This window comes from Atractosteus spatula, chromosome 13 (assembly GCF_055471065.1).
Source record: "Atractosteus spatula isolate fAtrSpa1 chromosome 13, fAtrSpa1.hap1, whole genome shotgun sequence".
In the NCBI taxonomy this organism is placed as follows: domain Eukaryota; kingdom Metazoa; phylum Chordata; class Actinopteri; order Semionotiformes; family Lepisosteidae; genus Atractosteus; species Atractosteus spatula.
The window spans coordinates 1,911,047-1,931,738 of record NC_142718.1 but is presented as its reverse complement, the minus strand read 5'-3'; the positions used below and the strand labels follow the sequence as shown (position 1 = coordinate 1,931,738).

The window sequence follows — 20,692 nt, the reverse complement described above, 5'->3', positions numbered from 1 at the left end:
CCTCTCCTCTCACACTGACACACTCCTGACTGGACTGGAGACACTGCTGTCCCTCTCCTCTCACACTGCCCCTGAATTCACACACTGACACACTCCTGACTGGACTGGAGACACTGCTGTCCCTCTCCACTCACACTGCCCCTGAATTCACACACTGACACACTCCTGACTGGACTGGAGACACTGCTGTCCCTCTCCACTCACACTGCCCCTGAATTCACACACTGACACACTCCTGACTGGACTGGAGACACTGCTGTCCCTCTCCTCTCACACTCCCCCTGAATTCACACACTGACACACTCCTGACTGGACTGGAGACACTGCTGTCCCTCTCCTCTCACACTCCCCCTGAATTCACACACTGACACACTCCTGACTGGACTGGAGACACTGCTGTCCCTCTCCTCTCACACTGACACACTCCTGACTGGACTGGAGACACTGCTGTCCCTCTCCTCTCACACTGCCCCTGAATTCACACACTGACACACTCCTGACTGGACTGGAGACACTGCTAGAGACTCTGCTGTCCCTCTCCTCTCACACTGCCCCTGAATTCACACACTGACACACTCCTGACTGGACTGGAGACACTGCTGTCCCTCTCCTCTCACACTGCCCCTGAATTCACACACTGACACACTCCTGACTGGACTGGAGACACTGCTGTCCCTCTCCTCTCACACTCCCCCTGAATTCACACACTGACACTCCTGACTGGACTGGAGACACTGCTAGAGACACTGCTGTCCCTCTCCTCTCACACTGCCCCTGAATTCACACACTGACACACTCCTGACTGGACTGGAGACCCTGCTAGAGACACTGCTGTCCCTCTCCTTTCACACTGCCCCTGAATTCACACACTGACACACTCCTGACTGGACTGGAGACACTGCTGTCCCTCTCCTCTCACACTCCCCCTGAATTCACACACTGACACACTCCTGACTGGACTGGAGACCCTGCTAGAGACACTGCTGTCCCTCTCCTCTCAGAAATCTATCTGCTGCCTGACAACACTACTGATTAATTCCAAGCAAATACCAAGAGTTACCACCAGGGAGCAGTCTAATACCATCATCGAGGAGTTACAGTACAGGGATATGTATTGAATCATGTAGGTATAGGTTGGAGTGCGTGATTGCGTCAGAGGGCGAGACGAAAAGGAACAAGCAGGGGAGAATTTCAACTGTTGAGCCTCCTTCAGGTGTCGACAGTCACACCTTTCTGAAGGAGCTTCATCACTCACCACCGAACATAAGGACAAGAAAAGTTGCAAACAAAAGGAGGCTTTTCAGTTTATGTATAGTTTTTAGTCTCTAATTGATCTGGGGACCTCATCCTCCCTTCTCTTGTCATCCAAGAGCACTCACACAGCTGCCAGCCCGGACAGAATACCCGGCCGTGTTCTCGAACCCGCGCAGCCCAGCTGGCTGGAGTCCTACAGACTTCCTTTACTGACAGCGTCTCACTACTACAGCCTGTTGTCCCTACCTTTAAGATCAGCACCATTATCCCGGCAGCCAAGAAACATACAAACAAGAATGCAAACAAATGTGATGTCAATCATTATGTCAATGTTATGTCATATTTTATGTCACCTGTTATGTGAGAAAAACACGCAAGTAAGCATTTCTCTGACAGTAACTTGAGATGCCTCTGTAAATGTCAATTGTTCTTGTAGAGGCAAACACTAGCTGCTTCTCAATAAGTACTATTATTTCGTACTAGTATAGCTTCCTGGGTAAAAGTATTACCTATTTGAACGAACCAATAACATTAATTTGGCTAAGGTGGTGTAATAAAGCAAGCGCACTACTTCTCGTACGAACTAGTAAAATTGGTGCGCCTCTTCATGTGGGGTTACGGTAACCTCAGAGCTCCAGGGCCGTGTTTTCCGCGCAAGCGCCGTGTGATTCCCCCTCCTCCCCCAGCGGCCCCCGCGAAGCGCAGAACTCCCGTGACGTCACGAACGCGAAAGCAAAAAAAAAACCCCGACGGCGAGCGAGTGACGTTTCACGCAGGTCGCGTTATGGAGACCAGCGAGAAGGCAGACGAAGAGACGAAATAAGAGCCAGGGAGAAACGGGGGTTGTAAAGCGAAGTTGGGAGCTGCTGGTAGGGGGAGGAAAAAGGTTGGTGGCTGACTGCCGGGGAGACGGAGCGGGGCGAGAGGAGGGATTTTGCTCGTGTCTGTGCGTTTTGGGTGGGGGGAGGTAGGTTTTATTTTGATGTGGCGAGGGCTGCTGTACCCCGCTTGAGCTGGGGGGAGACTGGGGGCTGGTTTTGGGAGCGGCGTTGGGGTGACCAGCGAACCCCCCCCCCCCCCCCAGAGTGTCTCCGGTCCGGAGAGCGGGGCTCCTCGGCTGAGGCTGAGGAAAAGCTCTGGCTCCAGGGCGTGTTGTTTTTTTATTTTTAATTTCCTTGGCAGGAAGTCCCTGCTGTTGGACCCCGGTTGTGTGTGTGTGTGTGTTTGTGGCCGAACCCGGGTTTGAGACTCTGTGTGTTACTAGTCCGGGGGTTGGAGCCGACACCGAGGCCCCTGATAAGTCCAGCCTGCCTGAAATGCATGACTGGCTGATAGGTCCGGCATGTGAAAGACGCTCGCAGCGGGTTCGGTACCTGCCCGCTGGACGGCCTTCACTTTTTTAAAAATGGACAAGCTATCCTGTTTTGGAGGTAGAAACGTAAGAGGGGCACCCCTGCCGTTTCCATCTTTAAACAAACAAAAAAAAAAAAAACAACAACAGAGTATGCTAGAAAGGTTGAGTGGCGGGTGCCCACACGCCTTGTAATTATTATCATCATCAATGATAAATACAAAAATGGATCGGGATTCTTACATTTGTGTAACGGGTCGCGATGGTCTCTCCAAGGAATCATTGCGGGTTAAGTACGCCGTCCTACTTAACCTGAAGACACCCCTGTCCCCTAAGGACCTCCGAGACTTTTTTTTGGGGGGGGGGGGGACGTCCCCGAAGCTAATACCTCCGGAGACGCCCAAATCAATTAAAAATAAAAAAATACCCTCTTGTACCTTCTCCCCCCCCCCCCCCCACCCGTGTTGGCGTCGAGTGAAGTGGGGGCCGTGCCCGCGAGCGAGCGGTTTCCGTTAGCGGTCTCCCCTCTCTCGAGCTGTTCGTTTGAAAAAAAAACGAATCGCCAACGGTCGTCCGCCGGGCCGCCTTCCCGCTTCTCCACCGGTCGAATCACTCCGCGGCGGGCCGATGGCGAGTTCACCGTCAACCCGCGGCGCTCTCGGAGTTTCTGGTCCGGTGTCGGGGCGCTTGGGGGTGGGGGGAAACAGAGGAACAAGACAAGGTTTATTCCCCGCTGGCGAGGAACACAACGTTTCGGGTGTGGAGCCTTCTTCGGGTGTCGGGAACACACCTGGCCCACGACCCCGGCTTCACAAACTGCGTTATAAAGGACAGACATCACCAGGAAAAAAAACAAATCCCTTTCCCCATCAGGCTGGAGCCTTGAACCTCAGGCTCGGAAACTTGCATTTCCCCAGTATTCTCGGACGTATTGCAGTTTCACACTGGGTCGGGGTCGTCTCCGACAAGACGGTGTTTTGGCTTCGAGCGGAGTCCGGGGTTATAAATGACCCAGCCGGCGCAGAGGAGAATATCTTGTTTGATCGAGCTTTTCCCCAACGCGTTCCTAAACCATGGTGAGACCCCGAGAGGGGCCAGGATTGCTGACCTCGTCCCGTTAGTCTCACCCACACGATGCCTTTAGATCCCTGTTTGAGGAATACCGTGTGAGCTCTGTGGAAGGACTAGGTGAGGTGCAGCTCGTGTAGGACCTGCAGGGGCAGGAGCGCTCCCTCTCCGGGTTTGGATTTGACTTTATAACGTCGCGGTCCTGGGGTCTCGGTGCGCCAGAAGATAAACGCGTGTTCCTGGAGAGGGGGCTGCGGCTGGGAACAGCTGGGACGGATCACGGCGCCGTGAAGCGGGACTCTAATCTGTTTTTCCCGTTGTTGTTGTTGTTGTTGTTCTCGCGCAGGCGGACAGCCCAGGCCGGTCGGAAGAAACTGCCCAGGAAGACTGAGGGGATCGGGGGAGGAGGACGCAGAGGGGAGACCCGAGGAGAGGACGGGATCCGCGCGGAAGTGGGGGGGGGGGTTTCACCCGGAGGGGGCTGGAGATGCTGGGAGAGCGCCGGGGGGCGTGAGAGCTCGCCCGTTCCTCGCGATGGCGCCGCTGACGGCCTCGAAGACGGCGCTCCCCCGAGACGGGGCCCTGCTTTCGCCAGACGTCAGCCCGGTCTCATCCGTTTGAGAGACCCCTCTTCGGCCCCCCGCCACGGAAACCCGCTTCCTCTTTTTTCCCTCTTTTTCCTTCCGGGAGGAAGCAGCAGCAGCAGCAGGCCGGGCTCCCGGGCCGGATCGGAGGATGGGCAGGACTGCTGAGCTGTGAGCTCTGGGGAGGGACAGGTGGGGGACAGCGGGCACACAGAGGGACGTCGCCGCAGACGTGGGCTTGTCCTCTCCCCTCTCTGCGACGCTTCTGCGCCCGTTTTCTCGTCTTCTCTCTGGGGAGCGTCGGGAGACGTGAAGGAGCAGACATTAAGGAACCCCAGTTTAAAATATATATTGTATAGAAAGATTTTGGACAAAGCGGATCCAGGAACTGGTTTATTTTGATCAATCTTATCGGAATTCATTTTGGCTGGCTGTTACAGCTCTTTCTTTTTTTTTTTGGTCCAATTTTGTTTTTTCTTTAAACTACATTGTCCCATCCACCGGCCGGGAATCGTACATTTCTCCTTGTCCCCAAGGGAATTCGCTGGGAATTCGGAGAGAAGCCGGTGATAAAAAAAAGAAGACACGGACTTGATTTAGAAAGACGGGAGCCCTCATCACAGGAGACAAACCGCCCCCGCACGTGGGCCTAGGCGCAGAAACATCTGGACCGGTTAGATGTCCGTGCTTTGCTTCCTGTAAGGCTCTGCCCTCATTTCTGGGGGGCTGTCATTACTGGCCTGCCCGCCCCCCCCTCGTGGATGGGCTGTGCGGTCGCCGAGCCGGTTGCCGTGGTGCGGGTCGGGCGGCCGTGATGGGCAGCGCTCCGGGCTCGGGGGGGTCGCGGGGGCTGGGCTGCGTGCCCTGGCGCCTGGGGAAGTTGAAGGGGGGGGAGGCGGAGAGCGGCGGCGGCGATGGGCCCCCCGGCCCCCAGGCGCCCCCCATCTACCACGAGAAGCAGCAGCGCGAGCTGTGCGCCCTGCACGCACTCAACAACGTCTTCCAGGACGGCTCCGCCTTCAGCCGGGAGGCCCTGCAGGACATCTTTCAGAGGTGAGGAGGGAGGAAGCGTCCGTGGCCGAGCCTGTCCCCCCCCCCGGTCTCCATCGCTGTGTCTCAGTGCCCGTCTCTCACCTCCAGTCCCTGCACTCGTCCCCGAGTCCCTGCCTTTCCAGCTCGGAGAGCTTTACCGGCATGGCCGGGGAACCACAGGGCTGCCAAAGAAATCCCAATGATAAAGATTCAGGAAAACAATGTCTGCGATTCCCTGTTCCTCGGGCTCTCGGACTGGGCTGTGGCTGGAGTGATTTTCCTCCTCCGGCTGGCCTGGGAGCGGTGATTCTGGCTGGAGTGGGAATTCCGGGGGTGGGACCGGTTATTTTAGAGAAACAAAATATTTTGTCTTGTCTGGGTTGGCATGGCTGCCTCACGATGGGGTCCTGGGTTCGTTTCGGGACCTGGGGTGCTATCTGTGTGGAGTTTGTATGTCCTCCCCGTGTTCGTCTGGGAATTCTGGGGTTGGATCGGTTATTTCAGGGAAAAAATATTTTTGTCATATGTGGGCGGACAGTGGTGCAGTGGTCTGTAATGCTGCCTCACAGCGCTGGGGCCCTGGATCCCATTCGTGGGGTGCTGTCGGTGTGGAGTCGGTATGTTCTCCCTCCGGGTGCTTCCCCCTGTTCCCTCCCACAGGACCAAGACGTGCTGCTGGGTTAATTGGCTTCTGGGAAAATTGGCACTGGCGTATCCATGTCTCTGCCCTGAGATGGACTGGCGTCCTGTCCAGGGTGTACCCCGCCTTGCACCTGGTGTTTGCTGGGATAGGCTCCGGCTCCCCTGTGACTCTCACTTGGATCAAGAGCTCTGTCTTATTTCAAGAGTGTTTTTTACATCTCTCTGTGCCTCTCGCTGCTGGCAGGGGGAGCACGGGTATTTATCTGTCTCTAGCTTTCTCTCTCTCTCACGCGGGCGGCAGGACACCTTTCAGAAGGAACTAGGCCCAGCTCCCTCCTTGGAAATCTTTGGGTGGCCGGTGTCCGACTCCTTTCCCGTCTCACTCCCGTTCTCTCCCCTCTCCAGGCTCTCCCCCAACACCCTGGTCACGCCCCACAAGAAGAGCATGCTGGGTAACGGCAACTACGACGTCAACGTGATCATGGCGGCCTTGCAGACACGGGGCTTCGAAGCGGTGTGGTGGGACAAGAGAAGGTAAAGCTCAAGTCCCTGTTATGCCCCCCCCCCCCCCCACCCATTCCGTGCATTTCAAAATCTTGCCTTCCCATCATCCCTTTGCTCGCTTCTCTCCTGCCTCCTCCTTCCTGCTTCGCTCGTGCTAAACGCCCGCTCCCTCTCCCTCTCCCCCCCCCCCCCCCCCGCCCCGCCGTCTCTCAGGGACGTGGCCACCATCGCCCTGCCCAACGTGACCGGCTTCATCCTGAACGTGCCCTCCAACGTGCGCTGGGGTCCCCTCCGGCTGCCCCTCAAGCGCCAGCACTGGATCTGCGTGAGGGAGGTGGGGGGCGTCTACTACAACCTGGACTCCAAGCTGCGCGGCCCCCACCTCATAGGGCCCCCCGACGAGCTCAGGTATGGAGGCGGGCGGGTGGGTGTGGGTGGGAAGAGAGGACCGGAGGGGGGGGGGTGGATTGACATGGAAATGGAGCGGAGACGTGTGTCGTTTCTCGAGAGCCGGAGTTTGGGAATGCGCTCCTGTGGGTTGCTGAGAGATCTCTTGAGATTGGCTCGGGATATCGGCTTCCCGGATGCGGGGTTGGATTAGCTCACCCCAGGCGGCCGACTCGAGGCGACGTTCAGGAATCAGCGGCCTGACCCTTGGCGTTGAGGAGCAGCACCGAGCAGACCTAGCGCAGAGGGCAGGGGGTTCGAATGAAGACGCGACGGGAGAGGAGCTGGGCGGACTGACGGGCAGCCTGGTAACCCTCCCGCTCCTGTCCCGGCAGGAAGTTCCTGCGGCACCAGTTGCGCGGGAAGAACTGCGAGCTCCTGTTGGTCGTGCCCGAAGAGGTCGAGGTCCACCAGACGTGGAGGACGGAGGCGTGCTGATCGGACGGGGGTCGGCTAGCCAATCGGACGACCCGCGGGGTGGCGGGGGAGGGCGCTTCCCGCGGTGCCCTCCCGCCCTGGCAAGACGACGCTGGCCGGCGCCGAAGGAGCGGCGTGTGGCCCGCCGGGCCGGGCCCGTGCCCTGGGCGGCCGCCGTGGTTTGATCTCGGACTTGTCCCTCTTCTTTCGGGTTGGCGTGTTCTCTCCTGGCAGCGTGGAGCCTGCAGGACGCGGCCGGCCGGCGGTGTACAGCACTATCAATGCATCTCTGTCGTGTTTTGTTTTATTTCCGAGTGTGCGTCACGTACGTCTCCGTTGGGTTCCTTTTCCTGTTTTCCGTTTGTGTCATCTTTTCGATGGGTCTCCTGCGACTCCCGACTCCGAAGCTGCAGTTGTCCTCCCCCTCTTCCCTCTTGCCCACCGTGGCCGGAACTGGGATTTTGTCACGGGGATCGACGGATTCGCCTCTCTTGAGTATCCCCTTCCGAGAGCGGACCACTGCGATGTCTCTCTTTCCGTGTTGCCCAGTGGTGTCCGCAGGGACCTCGAAGGGGGGGGGGGGGGGGGAGTCTTCTTCCGCGCGACGGAAGCTCGGAGGGAGACACCCCCTGGGAGCGATCCGGGACGGAGGGCTGCTGCCCCAGTCGGGTTCATGTTCGTACGTCGGTGTTCTCCACCCCCAAGGTGACAAAGGAAGGTGAAAAACAAGTTGTTTTTGTGAGAGATCTGTAGCATCGTACTGCTGCCCCCCCCCCCCCCCCCAACGCTGAGCGTTAAAAGCCCAGTGAGCCTGAGTTTCTCCAGCTGTTTGCCAAGACAATCTCCCCCCCCGACCCCCCTCTCTCTCTCTCTCTCGAAACTGTTACCTGCCCTCTCTCATGGGAGGAGGAATGGCTCTGTAAAGTGGGTTATGTTTTCAAAGATGGGGGTTTTTGAGTTGTTTTGTATTTCCGCATTCAAATAAATCTCCTGTTACTGTATCCAACCTGCACTGGGCGCTCTGTGGTGTGTGTCCCCGCCTCTGCTCTGTTCGTCCGGCTGGTTCTGTTCCTGTCGGCGTGCGAGTCTGTCAGCTTGTGTGGGGATACGCTCGCACAGGCAGTTGGCTGGACAGCCCTCGGCACTGTCCTCCCCCCACAGACGCCAGGGAAGGTCCTTCCAAATAACTTCGTGACCGTCTCCCAGCTAAAGAGCTGCTACCTGGCGCACGAGGCGCCGCGCGGCTCAAATTAAATCTGCTTTACCTCTGCAGCTATTCCTGGAATTGAACTGGGTGGCCGGACTGCGGTTGAACAGACCGCAGTCGCAGCCTGCGAGAAGCTCCTGTTTAGAGGTGCGCCGGAGACCTGGGACAGGCGTTTTATTATTCGGACAGATTTCTGAAAGATCGGGTTCCAGAGAGCACAGTGGAGTAGGGAAGGATATCTAACCAAGGTAGTTTAAGCTTGTCGGCGCTCATGTGACTGGGATGGGCGTGCTCGGCGGGGGGGGGGGGGGTACAGGAGCGAAGCACTCTGGTCAAGCTCACCGGCCCCTGTCCGTATTTTGAACGCCTGCCTTGTATCCCGCCCCGAATCTTCTGCCGAAGACCGGAGGGATGCAGGACTGCCCTGAGCCCTGCCCGAGACGGGCGCTTGTCGTTGACCCCGATGCTGCTGCGGTGTGAACCACTCCTAGATCGAAGGAGCTATTTCTGTGGCTTTTCTGCAGCCTGGTCGCCACCAGGCTCTGCTGGGGTGCTCAAGGGTAGGGGCTTTCCCTACGACTTTGCCCTGTAAGGGCTGTGCGTTTTGCACAGAGGGTGTTGTAGGCCGGTGACCAGTACAAGGCCCGAGCGCGTCTTCAGTTTATCCTGCACTGCCAGAAAGTTCTGGAGAGTTCCTAAAGCCCCATTTTATGTTTTGAACCTGGCTGACCTCTGTGGCCGGTGTTTTTGCACGAGTTGCCCTTATCTGTTCCCCATTTGCGGCTTAACGGCCGCCCGGTTTCTGTGTGGGTTTCTCAGCAACGACTTTCGATTCGCGATGCGTCGTCGTTTTCACTGGTCTCTGCCACCGCCGGCCGTGCGCATCCCCCCCCCCCCGCTCCGCTCCGTGCGTGCGCGTCCCCGCGCCCAGCTCTCCAGCCACGGGCGCGGGGGCGCGCGCGGCGGGGATGGCTGAGGAGGTGGAGGGGGCGCGCGCGCTCGGGCTGACGGGGGCGCGCGTGCGGTGCAGATGTGTCGCAGATTTGAAAACTCTACAAGAAAAAAAGAAAGAAATCGGAAAGAGAAACAAAAAACAAAGCCAAACAAACAGGCCTGCGGCGCCGGCGAGGGAGGGAAAGCGAGGAGGAGAGCGGCGGCACACATCCACACAGCACGCACGTCAACTCGCTGCAATCGCTGCAGGTCCGGGGAGGACGGAGTCAGTGACAGCGGGCGCACTCGCTCTCTCCCGATTGATCGCATCGCTGCTGTCAAAAAGCCCACTTCCCAGCTTGGAGCCCGCGGCGGAGCGTGGATGGAGCTGTCGGCGATAGGCGAGCAAGTTTTCGCCGTGGAGTCGATCATCAAGAAACGGGTCAGAAAGGTGGGTAACCCGGGGTTCGGAGGCGGGGTCGGTTCGGACACACGCGGGTCTGCTGGACCCAGACGCCCGGATCCGGGTCTGCAGCCCAGCCCGGGGTGCGGAGGGCGCGCCCGTGTCGGTCACTTGTCGTAAAGGTGTGTTTTTTTTAACGGACGTTTCTGCGACGCTCGTCAGCCCCCCGATCCGAACCTGTTCTGTTTCGGGCTTTTAGAAGGCATAGCCCGAGCCGGGACTGGTGCCTGCAGGGTGCCGCTCTGTGCCAGAGAGGGGAGTGTGGGTGAGCTTGTGTAAGTCCTGCCGGGAGGGGGCGAGGGTCTCCGGCTGGAGTAAGTGCGCACTTGTCTCAGGAAGGCGCACAGCCCAGCGCTGAGTTGAGCAGTGTTTACACGGGAGATTACCGCGGAACTAGGCGCTGGGTCTGCACGGAGCTACGCACTTCTGTGCGCGTAGCTCGACACACACACTTACGCGATATTTATGTGACTGTGTGTGTGGCGTCCCGGCTCTCGAGGCTCGTGTACTAAATACGTAGTAACGTAGCGGCTGCTGCAATCTCCGCACTTGGCTCACTGTGCGGATGGGTGCGTGCTCTCAGGCAAGCCGCTGTGCACCAACGCGCATTCAGCTGACACATCCCCCGAGCCCGATCTGCGAACAGCGATACCTCCGGGCTCGATTAGTCGGGGGAGTCGGCGGTGGGCTCGCGGGACGTGGCGCAGCGCTCCCGCCCCCCGCCGCCCCCGCCGCCTTCTAGAACACACCGCTCGCGCTCTCTCTCTCTCTCCGTCCCTCTCCCCTCTCCCTCTCGTGCGCCGCGACGTCACAAAAACAAAGGCCGTCACCTCCGCCCCGCCCCCCTCCCCCCCGCGGCTGACGTCACGGCTCGGCTGGTCCACACGTTTGTCCATAAGGCAGGGGAAAAAAAACAACACTTCCGAGATTCTCTGCTACAACCATTTCGTGAGCCGGTGCAGCTGTGTCACTCAGTGCAGTGTTCATGTACTGGAGTGTCCAGTCAGTGTGTCTGTATGAACCCCTCTCTCTCTCAGTGCAGTGTTAATGTACTGGAGTGTCCAGTCAGTGTGTCTGTATGACCCCTCTCTCTCTCAGTGCAGTGTTAATGTACTGGAGTGTCCAGTCCGTGTGTCTGTATGAACCCCTCTCTCTCTCAGTGCAGTGTTAATGTACTGGAGTGTCCAGTCCGTGTGTCTGTATGAACCCCTCTCTCTCAGTGCAGTGTTCATGTACTGGAGTGTCCAGTCAGTGTGTCTGTATTAACCCCTCTCTCTCTCAGTGCAGTGTTCATGTACTGGAGTGTCCAGTCAGTGTGTCTGTATGACCCCTCTCTCTCTCAGTGCAGTGTTAATGTACTGGAGTGTCCAGTCCGTGTGTCTGTATGAACCCCTCTCTCTCTCAGTGCAGTGTTAATGTACTGGAGTGTCCAGTCAGTGTGTGTGTATGAACCCCTCTCTCTCTCAGTGCAGTGTTAATGTACTGGAGTGTCCAGTCAGTGTGTCTGTATGAACCCCTCTCTCTCTCAGTGCAGTGTTCATGTACTGGAGTGTCCAGTCAGTCAGTGTGTCTGTATGAACCCCTCTCTCTCTCAGTGCAGTGTTAATGTACTGGAGTGTCCAGTCAGTGTGTGTGTATGAACCCCTCTCTCTCTCAGTGCAGTGTTAATGTACTGGAGTGTCCAGTCAGTGTGTCTGTATGAACCCCTCTCTCTCTCAGTGCAGTGTTAATGTACTGGAGTGTCCAGTCAGTCAGTGTGTCTGTATGAACCCCTCTCTCTCTCAGTGCAGTGTTAATGTACTGGAGTGTCCAGTCAGTGTGTGTGTATGAACCCCTCTCTCTCTCAGTGCAGTGTTAATGTACTGGAGTGTCCAGTCAGTGTGTGTGTATTAACCCCCCTCTCTCTCAGTGCAGTGTTAATGTACTGGAGTGTCCAGTCAGTGTGTGTGTATGAACCCCTCTCTCTCTCAGTGCAGTGTTAATGTACTGGAGTGTCCAGTCAGTGTGTCTGTATGAACCCCTCTCTCTCTCAGTGCAGTGTTCATGTACTGGAGTGTCCAGTCAGTCAGTGTGTCTGTATGAACCCCTCTCTCTCTCAGTGCAGTGTTAATGTACTGGAGTGTCCAGTCAGTGTGTGTGTATGAACCCCTCTCTCTCTCAGTGCAGTGTTCATGTACTGGAGTGTCCAGTCAGTGTGTGTGTATGAACCCCTCTCTCTCTCAGTGCAGTGTTCATGTACTGGAGTGTCCAGTCAGTGTGTGTGTATGAACCCCTCTCTCTCTCAGTGCAGTGTTCATGTACTGGAGTGTCCAGTCAGTGTGTGTGTATGAACCCCTCTCTCTCTCAGTGCAGTGTTCATGTACTGGAGTGTCCAGTCAGTGTGTCTGTATGAACCCCTCTCTCTCTCAGTGCAGTGTTCATGTACTGGAGTGTCCAGTCGGTCAGTGTGTCTGTGCTGTACCACGTCTCTCACACTCTCCTCTGTCTCTCTCAGGGCAATGTGGAGTACTTGCTGAAGTGGAAGGGATGGCCTCCCAAGTGAGTATGTGAATTACATCGTCCTCGTCAGCTGCTCTGGGTCTCAGTCCCTGTGCCAGTGTGTAGAGTAGCCCCCGAGCTCATGAGCGTGTCACTTCCTGTTGGCATCAAAATACCACCTGCATCTTCTCATGACCCGCCCAGTTAGACCATGATGGAGCTGGAGCTGGTTGTGTTTTCTCTGGCAGGTACAGCACCTGGGAACCTGAAGATCACATTCTTGACCCCCGTCTGGTTCTGGCTTATGAAGAGAAGTGAGTGAAGCCTGTATTTACATAATCAACACTGACTCTACTGTAGACCCAGACTGGGCTGTGTATTAACACCACCAACACTGACTCTGCTATAGACCCAGACTGGGCTGTGTATTAACACCACCAACACTGACTCTGCTATAGACCCAGACTGGGCTGTGTATTAACACCACCAACACTGACTCTGCTATAGACCCAGACTGGGCTGTGTATTAACACCACCAACACTGACTCTGCTATAGACCCAGACTGGGCTGTGTATTAACACCACCAACACTGACTCTGCTATAGACCCAGACTGGGCTGTGTATTAACACCACCAACACTGACTCTGCTATAGACCCAGACTGGGCTGTGTATTAACACATCAACACTGACTCTGCTATAGACCCAGACTGGGCTGTGTATTAACACATCAACACTGACTCTACTGTAGACCCAGACTGGGCTGTGTATTAACACATCAACACTGACTCTACTGTAGACCCAGACTGGGCTGTGTATTAACACATCAACACTGACTCTGCTATAGACCCAGACTGGGCTGTGTATAAACACCACCAACACTGACTCTGCTATAGACCCAGACTGGGCTGTGTATTAACACATCAACACTGACTCTGCTATAGACCCAGACTGGGCTGTGTATTAACACCACCAACACTGACTCTGCTATAGACCCAGACTGGGCTGTGTATTAACACCACCAACACTGACTCTGCTATAGACCCAGACTGGGCTGTGTATTAACACCACCAACACTGACTCTGCTATAGACCCAGACTGGGCTGTGTATTAACACCACCAACACTGACTCTGCTATAGACCCAGACTGGGCTGTGTATTAACACCACCAACACTGACTCTGCTATAGACCCAGACTGGGCTGTGTATTAACACCACCAACACTGACTCTGCTATAGACCCAGACTGGGCTGTGTATTAACACCACCAACACTGACTCTGCTATAGACCCAGACTGGGCTGTGTATTAACACATCAACACTGACTCTACTGTAGACCCAGACTGGGCTGTGTATTAACACATCAACACTGACTCTACTGTAGACCCAGACTGGGCTGTGTATTAACACATCAACACTGACTCTGCTATAGACCCAGACTGGGCTGTGTTAGTGATTTTAACTGGTCCCAGAGCTGATTCCCAGTATTAACCACACAATGTTCCCTCTTCCTTCCTCAGGGAACAGAAGGACCGTGCTCTGGGCTATCGGAAGAGAGGACCCAAACCCAAGAGACTCCTCCTGCAGGTAGGATATTTTGGCCAGAGGTGGTCCGTGCTCGTGATGTAGCGTGTCTCCACGTCCGCCCTTCACTCCGTCTTCCTCTCCCCCCCCCCACCCCCGGTTCCCGATCCCAACAGAGGCTGTACGGGATGGATCTCCGGAGCGCCCACAAAGTCCCGGAGAAGCCGGCCCCCAGACTGCGCCTCTCGCTGTCCCGCTCGCTGGGCGCGGTGGAGGAGAGGGGCGGAGGGGGAGACAAGGCCCCGCCCGCGCTCCAGGCCCCGCCCCCGCGGGAGAGCCACCCCCCGGCTCTGTTCGGCACGCTGTCCCGCCAGAAGCACAAGAGGGAGGTGTCCCGATTCCTGCGACTGGCGAGCCCCCACCCCCCCCCGCAGCCGCAGGACCCCGGGCAGGACTGGGGTGGGGGCGAGGAGGAGGAGGAGGAGGAGGAGGAGGAGGAGGGGAGCGGGGAGAGCGGGGGGGACACGGCCGAGCAGCACCCCCCGGTTCTGAACGGTGAGGTCACTTCCTGCACCTGTGCTGTACACAGGAAACAGGGGCGCGTCTCAGACTCACTGACGCTCTGGCCCACCAACTCACACACTGGCTGAGAGATTGACACACTGGCTGATTGAGCGACTGACACACTGGCCCACCGACTGACGCTCTGGCCCACCAACTCACACACTGATTGAGCGACTGACACACTGGCTGATTGAGCGACTGACACACTGGCCCACCGACTCACACACTGGATGAGCGATTGACACACTGGCTGACACACTGGATGAGCAATTGACACACTGGCTGACACACTGATTGAGCGACTGACACACTGGCCCACCGACTCACACACTGGATGAGCGATTGACACACTGGCTGACACACTGATTGAGCGACTGACACACTGGCCCACCGACTCACACACTGGATGAGCGATTGACACACTGGCTGACACACTGGATGAGCAATTGACACACTGGCTGACACACTGATTGAGCGACTGACACACTGGCCCACCGACTGACGCACTGGCTCACCGACTGACACTCTGGCTGAGCGACTGACGCACTGACTGTCACCACCTGTGTGATGAGCTGACTGACTCTCTCTCTCTGTCTCTCTCAGGGCCGGCCAGCGGGGAGGGCTGGCATCCTGTGGTCGCCCCAGGGGAGATCACCGTGACTGACGTCACCATCAACTCCATCACCGTCACCTTCCGGGAGGCGCTGGCGGCCCGGGGGTTCTTCCGGGGCTGGGGCCTGGAGTTCTGAAGGGGGACCCAGCCCGCCCCCCTCGCCCCCCTCCTCTCCGCTCTCTTCCTCTTATTGTCTACCTCTCCTCTCGGGGACCCGGTCTGTTGCCCTGATCTGGGGAGACGGAGGGAGGGGTTGTTGGGGGTACAGAGGGGTCGCCACACGCCATGCCGAGGTGGGGCCCCATTTTACCACGCTGGTGCGTTTCTCATTTGCGACGCAATGGTGGGCTGCAGCCGAAGTACTTGCCTCTCGTTAGCGGGTGAGTTTTTCGGGGGGCGGTTCAGCCTGTGACGGTGACGGACCTTTCACCAGCCTGGTAAAATCACACCCCCCCCTTGGGGCCGGACCCACCAGGGGACTCTGGCGTTAGTGGGCGGGGCAAGAACCGGGAGGGGTGGGGCCCGGAGAGGAAGGGGCGGGCCCTGGGACAGAGGGGGCGGGGCACTGGGAGGAAGGGGCGGGTCCTGGGACAGAGAGGGGCAGGGCACTGAGTGGAAGGGGAGGGCCCTGTGACAGAGGGCGGGGCGGGGCCCGGAGAGGAAGGGGCGGGCCCTGGGACAGAGAGGGAGGGGCCCAGAGAGGAAGGGGCGGGCCCTGGGGCAGAGAGGGGGGGGGGGGCACTGCGGGGGCGTGTCTGGGTGGGGCCAGTGATGGTTTCCTCAAAGATTCTCTTATTTATTTCAATTAATTTATTTTTTTATTACTTTTTTTAAAACACGAGAAGATGGCTCTTCTTCTGGAGCCCTTTTGTAGCGGCTGCTGCTGTTGGGGAAGTCGACTGGCGGGCAGTCGCTGGGGCGGGGGGGGGGGGGTACTTTTTTCTGTATCATATTTTCAACGGGCCCCTTGAGCGAGGGGAGATTTTTAAACGTTTTATTACTGACCGCCGATACGCTCAAAGGGACAGAAATGCACTCACCCAAGGGCCGAGTCTGCGTGTGTGGGTGATCGTACTTCTGCCAGACATCCCCGGCGATCCCGTCAACGACAGCTGGTAACGGGACGCCGGTCACTTTTCCACCCGCCGGGTTGCTGGCGGCGAGAGCTGCAGCCTCGCGAATTATTCAGTCGCAGTGCACAGATTGTTTGTTTTTTTTTCTCCTGTTAACTGGGAAGAGCAGAAGGAGGCGTGTTTCTCACAAATTCGCCCGCAAGGCTGGGTGGGGCGTGGAGCGCAGGGCCGTGCAGTGCGGCGCCGGCTGACGTCGCCGCGATTGGGCCGCTGGCACCGATGTGACCCATTCGGGATTTTTTTATTAACGTCCTACGCACCAGGAAGCAGAGCTGGAGTTGGTGGGGGTACGGGGGGGGGCACCAGTCTGGGCTTTTAGTAGAGAACACCCCCCCCACGGGTCGTCCTTCCTGTCCAGAAAGCCCGTCCACATTTCAGAGGATCCAGAAACTCCGACCAGCCGCCACCTCGTCCCTCACCAGGGTGCCGAACGCTGACTCGCAGCGTGTGAAGTATGAACCACTGTCCCCCACATCTACCTGATATTATGGCTGGCTGGCTGGTCGTCTCATCACATTCTTGTTCTTAAAGAGAAATCTGCGAGCTCCCGTGAGCGCGGGTTCAAGCCTGGGTCAGCCAGGGCTCTCTCGGCTCTCGCGACACGGCGCCCCCCTCCTGGGCATTTGCAGTGATGGACACACCTGTCCTCCAATCAGAACTCATGCTGTGGTTGGGGGGGTGGGGGGTGGAGAGTGTGTTTCTCCAGTGTTGTTGCAGTGTTATATGGTACCGATACTGACAGAGGTACAATACCGATAAAGATAGTGGGACTGATACCACTAGTGATTTTGCAGCCTCTTGCTGTGAGGCAGGGACAGGTGCAGATACCGCGACAGCTGGAGGGTGACGGTGTTACCTCCAGGGGCAGTGAAGCCAGAGGCAGTGGGGAGGCGGGCAGTGTCCAGGGCAGTTGGAAGAGAAGAGTTACTGTAGCTCTTCTGTCGCAGGGGGGGAACGTTCTTGAGGTGTTTGTGATTTAGCCAGACGCACGCCTACCTACAGGCAGAAGCAGGCATGCCCTGGGCATCTGCATCACAGTGAACCCGCCCATCCACTTCCTGACTCTGCATTGTCCCGTCCTGATTGGCCAGGCCCTGCTGCGGGGGGGGGGGTGATGTTTGTAGAGAAGGAGGCTACCAATTGGCTGAACAGGCAGGGGGCCAATGGGAAAAAAAATTTAAAAGATCAGGCAAGTCCCTGACCGAACGGGTCAGGATTTGTCTGGTCCAGTCCCCAGAGGCAGCAGCCCAGCAGGCCCTGTGGGCCTCCTCCTGTCGTCAGGAGCACCACGCCTCAGGAAGAGAGTGACATGAGCTCGTTTAAAGCCTAATCGCACTTATTTGACCTTCATTGAGCTGATTGGACCCAATGAAATCCCGGTGGGACTAATCTGCCTCGACTCGTTAATTGGGACCGATTTGAAGCAATTAAGGCTCCGCTGGACCGATTATTAGGGCCAGTCGGAGCGGTGGAACTCCCCCCCCCCCCCCCCGCACAGCCCCGAAGGCTGGCCGGCCCTGCAGGGGGTGCTGCTGTGCTCCTGTCGGCCGGGGAGGGAGAATCCCGGGAACAGAGAGCCGCTGGCCGGCGGGGCTCTGGCACCAGTCCCAGAGGGGCATGGGGCAACGCTGGTGCCCAGTCCGGCGGACGGGCGCGCTGGACCGGAGCCCTGCGGGAGGGTGGAGGTGAGCGCTGTTGAATGTATACCGAAGTGGCGTTGCAGGTTTATTTATGTCAAAGCTGGTTTCGCTTCTGTGTTTCCAAAATGTATAAAAAGAGGCTAGATTTTTTTTCTGTAAAGAAAAGCAGCCTGGCTCTATTTTTGTAACTTTGAAGGACTGAATGTATTTATTTTGCTGAAACCTTTATGTACTTGTGAAGAGGAGGTACAGAGTTTAATTGTAATTGTTATTCGCGCAGTGATGGTGAGGACGATGATGATGAAGACTGAAATTCATGTGCTTGGTCCTTTCCTGCTTTGAACCACAGATGTCATTAAACCCGAAAGCTGCACTTGACCTCCGTCTCTTTGTGGTGGAAAATGAGAGCAGTTCTGCACACAGAGAGAGAGAAGGGAAAACGATTGTGTAAGAAAAGGACCAGGTGACAAGCTGTACAAAACCGAAGGGGAGACAGTCTCAAGAAACGTTGGAAATTGATACCTGCTGCTTAGCTGCATTATAGTCCTACATGTCAGAAGTACTATAGGAACTAAGGTAACACTCCTATTGACTGGCGTACTGACAGACTGGCACAGTGACCCCAGTTGACTGGTGTACTGACAGACTGGCACAGTGACCCCAGTTGACTGGTGAACTGACAGACTGGCACAGTGACCCCAGTTGACGGTACCTGGAAGGGGTGCTGTTGCTGGTCTTGAACTCCTGTGTTGTACTGCAGGAGGTCACGGCGCAGTTCAGCGAAGGTTGCAAACGAGGCTTCGTTTGACAGGAAAAAAAAACAGCCATTTCCAGAGAAGAGAGACACAGAGCACACAGATGTTTACATTCAACTTGCATACTTTAACACAACTGTTCATGAGCATAAATTCTGCTTTAGAAGCCTTTTGAGCAAGTACGTAGGGCACACTTTTAGGTTCAGCAGACGGATGCCCATCCACAGTGCTGTTTCCAACAGAGCTAATCCTTACCTTTAGGCTGCTCTGAAATGTCACAAACTCTCTCCACACCGCAGTTGTGTCTCCCTGCTTACACAGGCAGAAAACCTGACTGGATTTAGACAAGAGTCTTGACGTGCCAATGAAATCCTGCAGCTATGAATGCACTGAGGGGCCTGCAGAGCCCTCGCCTCCTCTCATTACAAACCCAACACCCTGCTCCACGGGAGACAGTGCTCGAGGTGTAATGCATAGAACTGGCCACAGGGGGGCAGCATTTCTCCTTGCTGCCGGTGGGAATAAAACTCACTCAGCTGGTAAAGCAGTCCTGAAGGGACCCCCGGTTCTGGGGACCCCAGGACGCGCTGCCTTCGCCAGCTGCTCAGCTCTCGGGTAACCAGACCCTTAATCACACAAATGCCACAGTGTGATTGGAGCTGTTGGGGCCTGCTGGCCTTCAGTCCTGAGCAGCATCGCCCCTGCACAGCAGGGCGGAACCTGTCCAGCTACACCCCAACAGTCTGGGGCCTGGGGAGCCCTGGTCCAGTTTGTCCTATAGACTAGGGGTCTGTAGCCCTGGGCTTGGGGGAGCCCCAGTCCAGTTTGTCCTGTAGAGCAGGGGGGTTTCTGCTCATGAACTTGGGGAGCCCCAGTCCCAGTCAAATCAGAGGTCTCTGCCCCTGCTACTGGGGAGCCCCAGTCCAGGTTTTATCAGTTCACTGTAACTCAGCTGTTATGCAAACATGAGGAAAACCTGATTAAAGGAAAGATCCAATCAGCACGTGGCGCTTCAGCGAAGGGAACGCTGGTCCCGGAGGGCTGAAGTGTTTTAATTGATCGCAGTTCAACTAGAGCTCCAGCCCTTCAGAAACAGACGACTGAAAGGACTCCTATAAAACCGGCTGGACTGGGGCGCCCCTGGCCCAGGGTTCGAGAGACCTACAGAACCTGCTGGTGGCAGGGCACCGCGGCCTCTCTGGGAGATACGGGCTGTTTGTGCACTCACCCTGCAGTTGGAAGAGGGGCGCATCAGTGGAGAAGTTTGTACAGACTGTCGGGGTCCCTCCTTTGCATGGCCACTAGCAGCTCAGCAGCGCCTCCCCAGGAGCCCCAGCCCCTGCAAAGTGAAGTGGGTGGTGGGGGGGGGGGGAGTAATTTGGGACAGGCCTGGGGGTTAAACAGCCGCCCCCTCCCCTCCTCGTTTTCACCTCCACATCTGCTCCGAGCTCCGTGCGCAGTCGGAAGCTGAGCCGGAAGGAGCCGGGACCTCCGACGGTGCCCCTTCTACTCGGAAGTATAACTAGCCTCCACCAACTAACTAACACAGCGAACCTCCGACGTGTTCAGCATGTACAGAAGAACCCCAGACTCTGCACAGCAACCTGGACGGGACGCAGTTCACCTTAGGATCCAGGGCAGAATGAAAACACAGAAAACCTGGGGTGTCTTTCCCGACATCTGGGGTCTCTTCCAATCCACACTCCACCAGATCCTCACGGAACGTGGTCCCATTCTTCCCCAGTGAGGAGCCAGGATCCCCCCCTCAGTGGGTATCGGAATGGACCGAAAACACCTGCAGGCCCAGGGACATCAGGAGCAGGTGGGCCGAGGCCGGGAAAGGAGCTCGCAGCCGTGGGAGAGCAGCTCTGATCACAGGGGACTCGATCGGCGGCAGGGAGCGATCCCCCGAGCAGGAGCTCTTCCCACCCGGGCGAGCGGCTCACAGGTTCACGAACGGGCAGTCGCACACCGGAACAATCACGTGGGTCGAGCCCGGATCAGGCGGGCGGCGGGCGAGCGCAGAGGAGAAATAACGAGCGGAAACCAGGGTGGGTATTTTTTTCCAATGGTACAAACATACTT

At 57.0% G+C, this 20,692-nt stretch overlaps 3 protein-coding genes across 7 annotated transcripts in view; 2 read left to right on the top strand and 1 right to left on the bottom strand.

The window, feature by feature from the left end:
- Nucleotides 1-2,012: 2,012 nt before the first annotated feature.
- josd1 (Josephin domain containing 1) lies at nucleotides 2,013-8,309 on the top strand. Its single transcript, XM_088929945.1, has 5 exons — nucleotides 2,013-2,140; nucleotides 4,020-5,310; nucleotides 6,337-6,465; nucleotides 6,649-6,843; nucleotides 7,218-8,309. Exons 2-5 carry the CDS (start codon nucleotides 5,072-5,074, stop codon nucleotides 7,318-7,320), a joined length of 666 nt encoding a protein of 221 aa, XP_088786071.1. The 5' UTR covers nucleotides 2,013-2,140; nucleotides 4,020-5,071; the 3' UTR covers nucleotides 7,321-8,309.
- Nucleotides 8,310-9,492: 1,183 nt separating this feature from the next.
- LOC148821593 (chromobox protein homolog 7-like) lies at nucleotides 9,493-15,360 on the top strand. The gene is made up of 6 exons (XM_088931385.1): nucleotides 9,493-9,890; nucleotides 12,397-12,440; nucleotides 12,629-12,694; nucleotides 13,899-13,965; nucleotides 14,079-14,457; nucleotides 15,070-15,360. Exons 1-6 carry the CDS (start codon nucleotides 9,537-9,539, stop codon nucleotides 15,213-15,215), a joined length of 1,056 nt encoding a protein of 351 aa, XP_088787511.1. The 5' UTR covers nucleotides 9,493-9,536; the 3' UTR covers nucleotides 15,216-15,360.
- Nucleotides 15,361-20,665: 5,305 nt separating this feature from the next.
- Nucleotides 20,666-20,692, bottom strand: part of LOC148821592 (histone acetyltransferase p300-like) — a 34,246-nt gene continuing 34,219 nt past the window's right edge. For all 5 annotated transcript variants that reach the window (XM_088929918.1, XM_088929919.1, XM_088929920.1 and 2 more), the window contains exon 31: nucleotides 20,666-20,692. This exon is cut by the window's right edge and continues 4,968 nt beyond it. The gene's annotated coding sequence lies outside the window, so the exon portion shown is untranslated.

Excerpts from the sequence above, each read along its gene's own strand:
- josd1 (XM_088929945.1), top strand. The coding sequence starts at position 5,072 with ATGGGCAGCGCTCCGGGCTCGGGGGGGTCGCGGGGGCTGGGCTGCGTG. Across the intron at positions 6,466-6,648 it reads GTGTGGTGGGACAAGAGAAG|GGACGTGGCCACCATCGCCC; the intron begins GTAAAGCTCAAG and ends GCCGTCTCTCAG. Across the intron at positions 6,844-7,217 it reads GGGCCCCCCGACGAGCTCAG|GAAGTTCCTGCGGCACCAGT; the intron begins GTATGGAGGCGG and ends CTGTCCCGGCAG.
- LOC148821593 (XM_088931385.1), top strand. The coding sequence starts at position 9,537 with ATGTGTCGCAGATTTGAAAACTCTACAAGAAAAAAAGAAAGAAATCGG. Across the intron at positions 12,441-12,628 it reads TGGAAGGGATGGCCTCCCAA|GTACAGCACCTGGGAACCTG; the intron begins GTGAGTATGTGA and ends TTTCTCTGGCAG. Across the intron at positions 14,458-15,069 it reads GCACCCCCCGGTTCTGAACG|GGCCGGCCAGCGGGGAGGGC; the intron begins GTGAGGTCACTT and ends TGTCTCTCTCAG.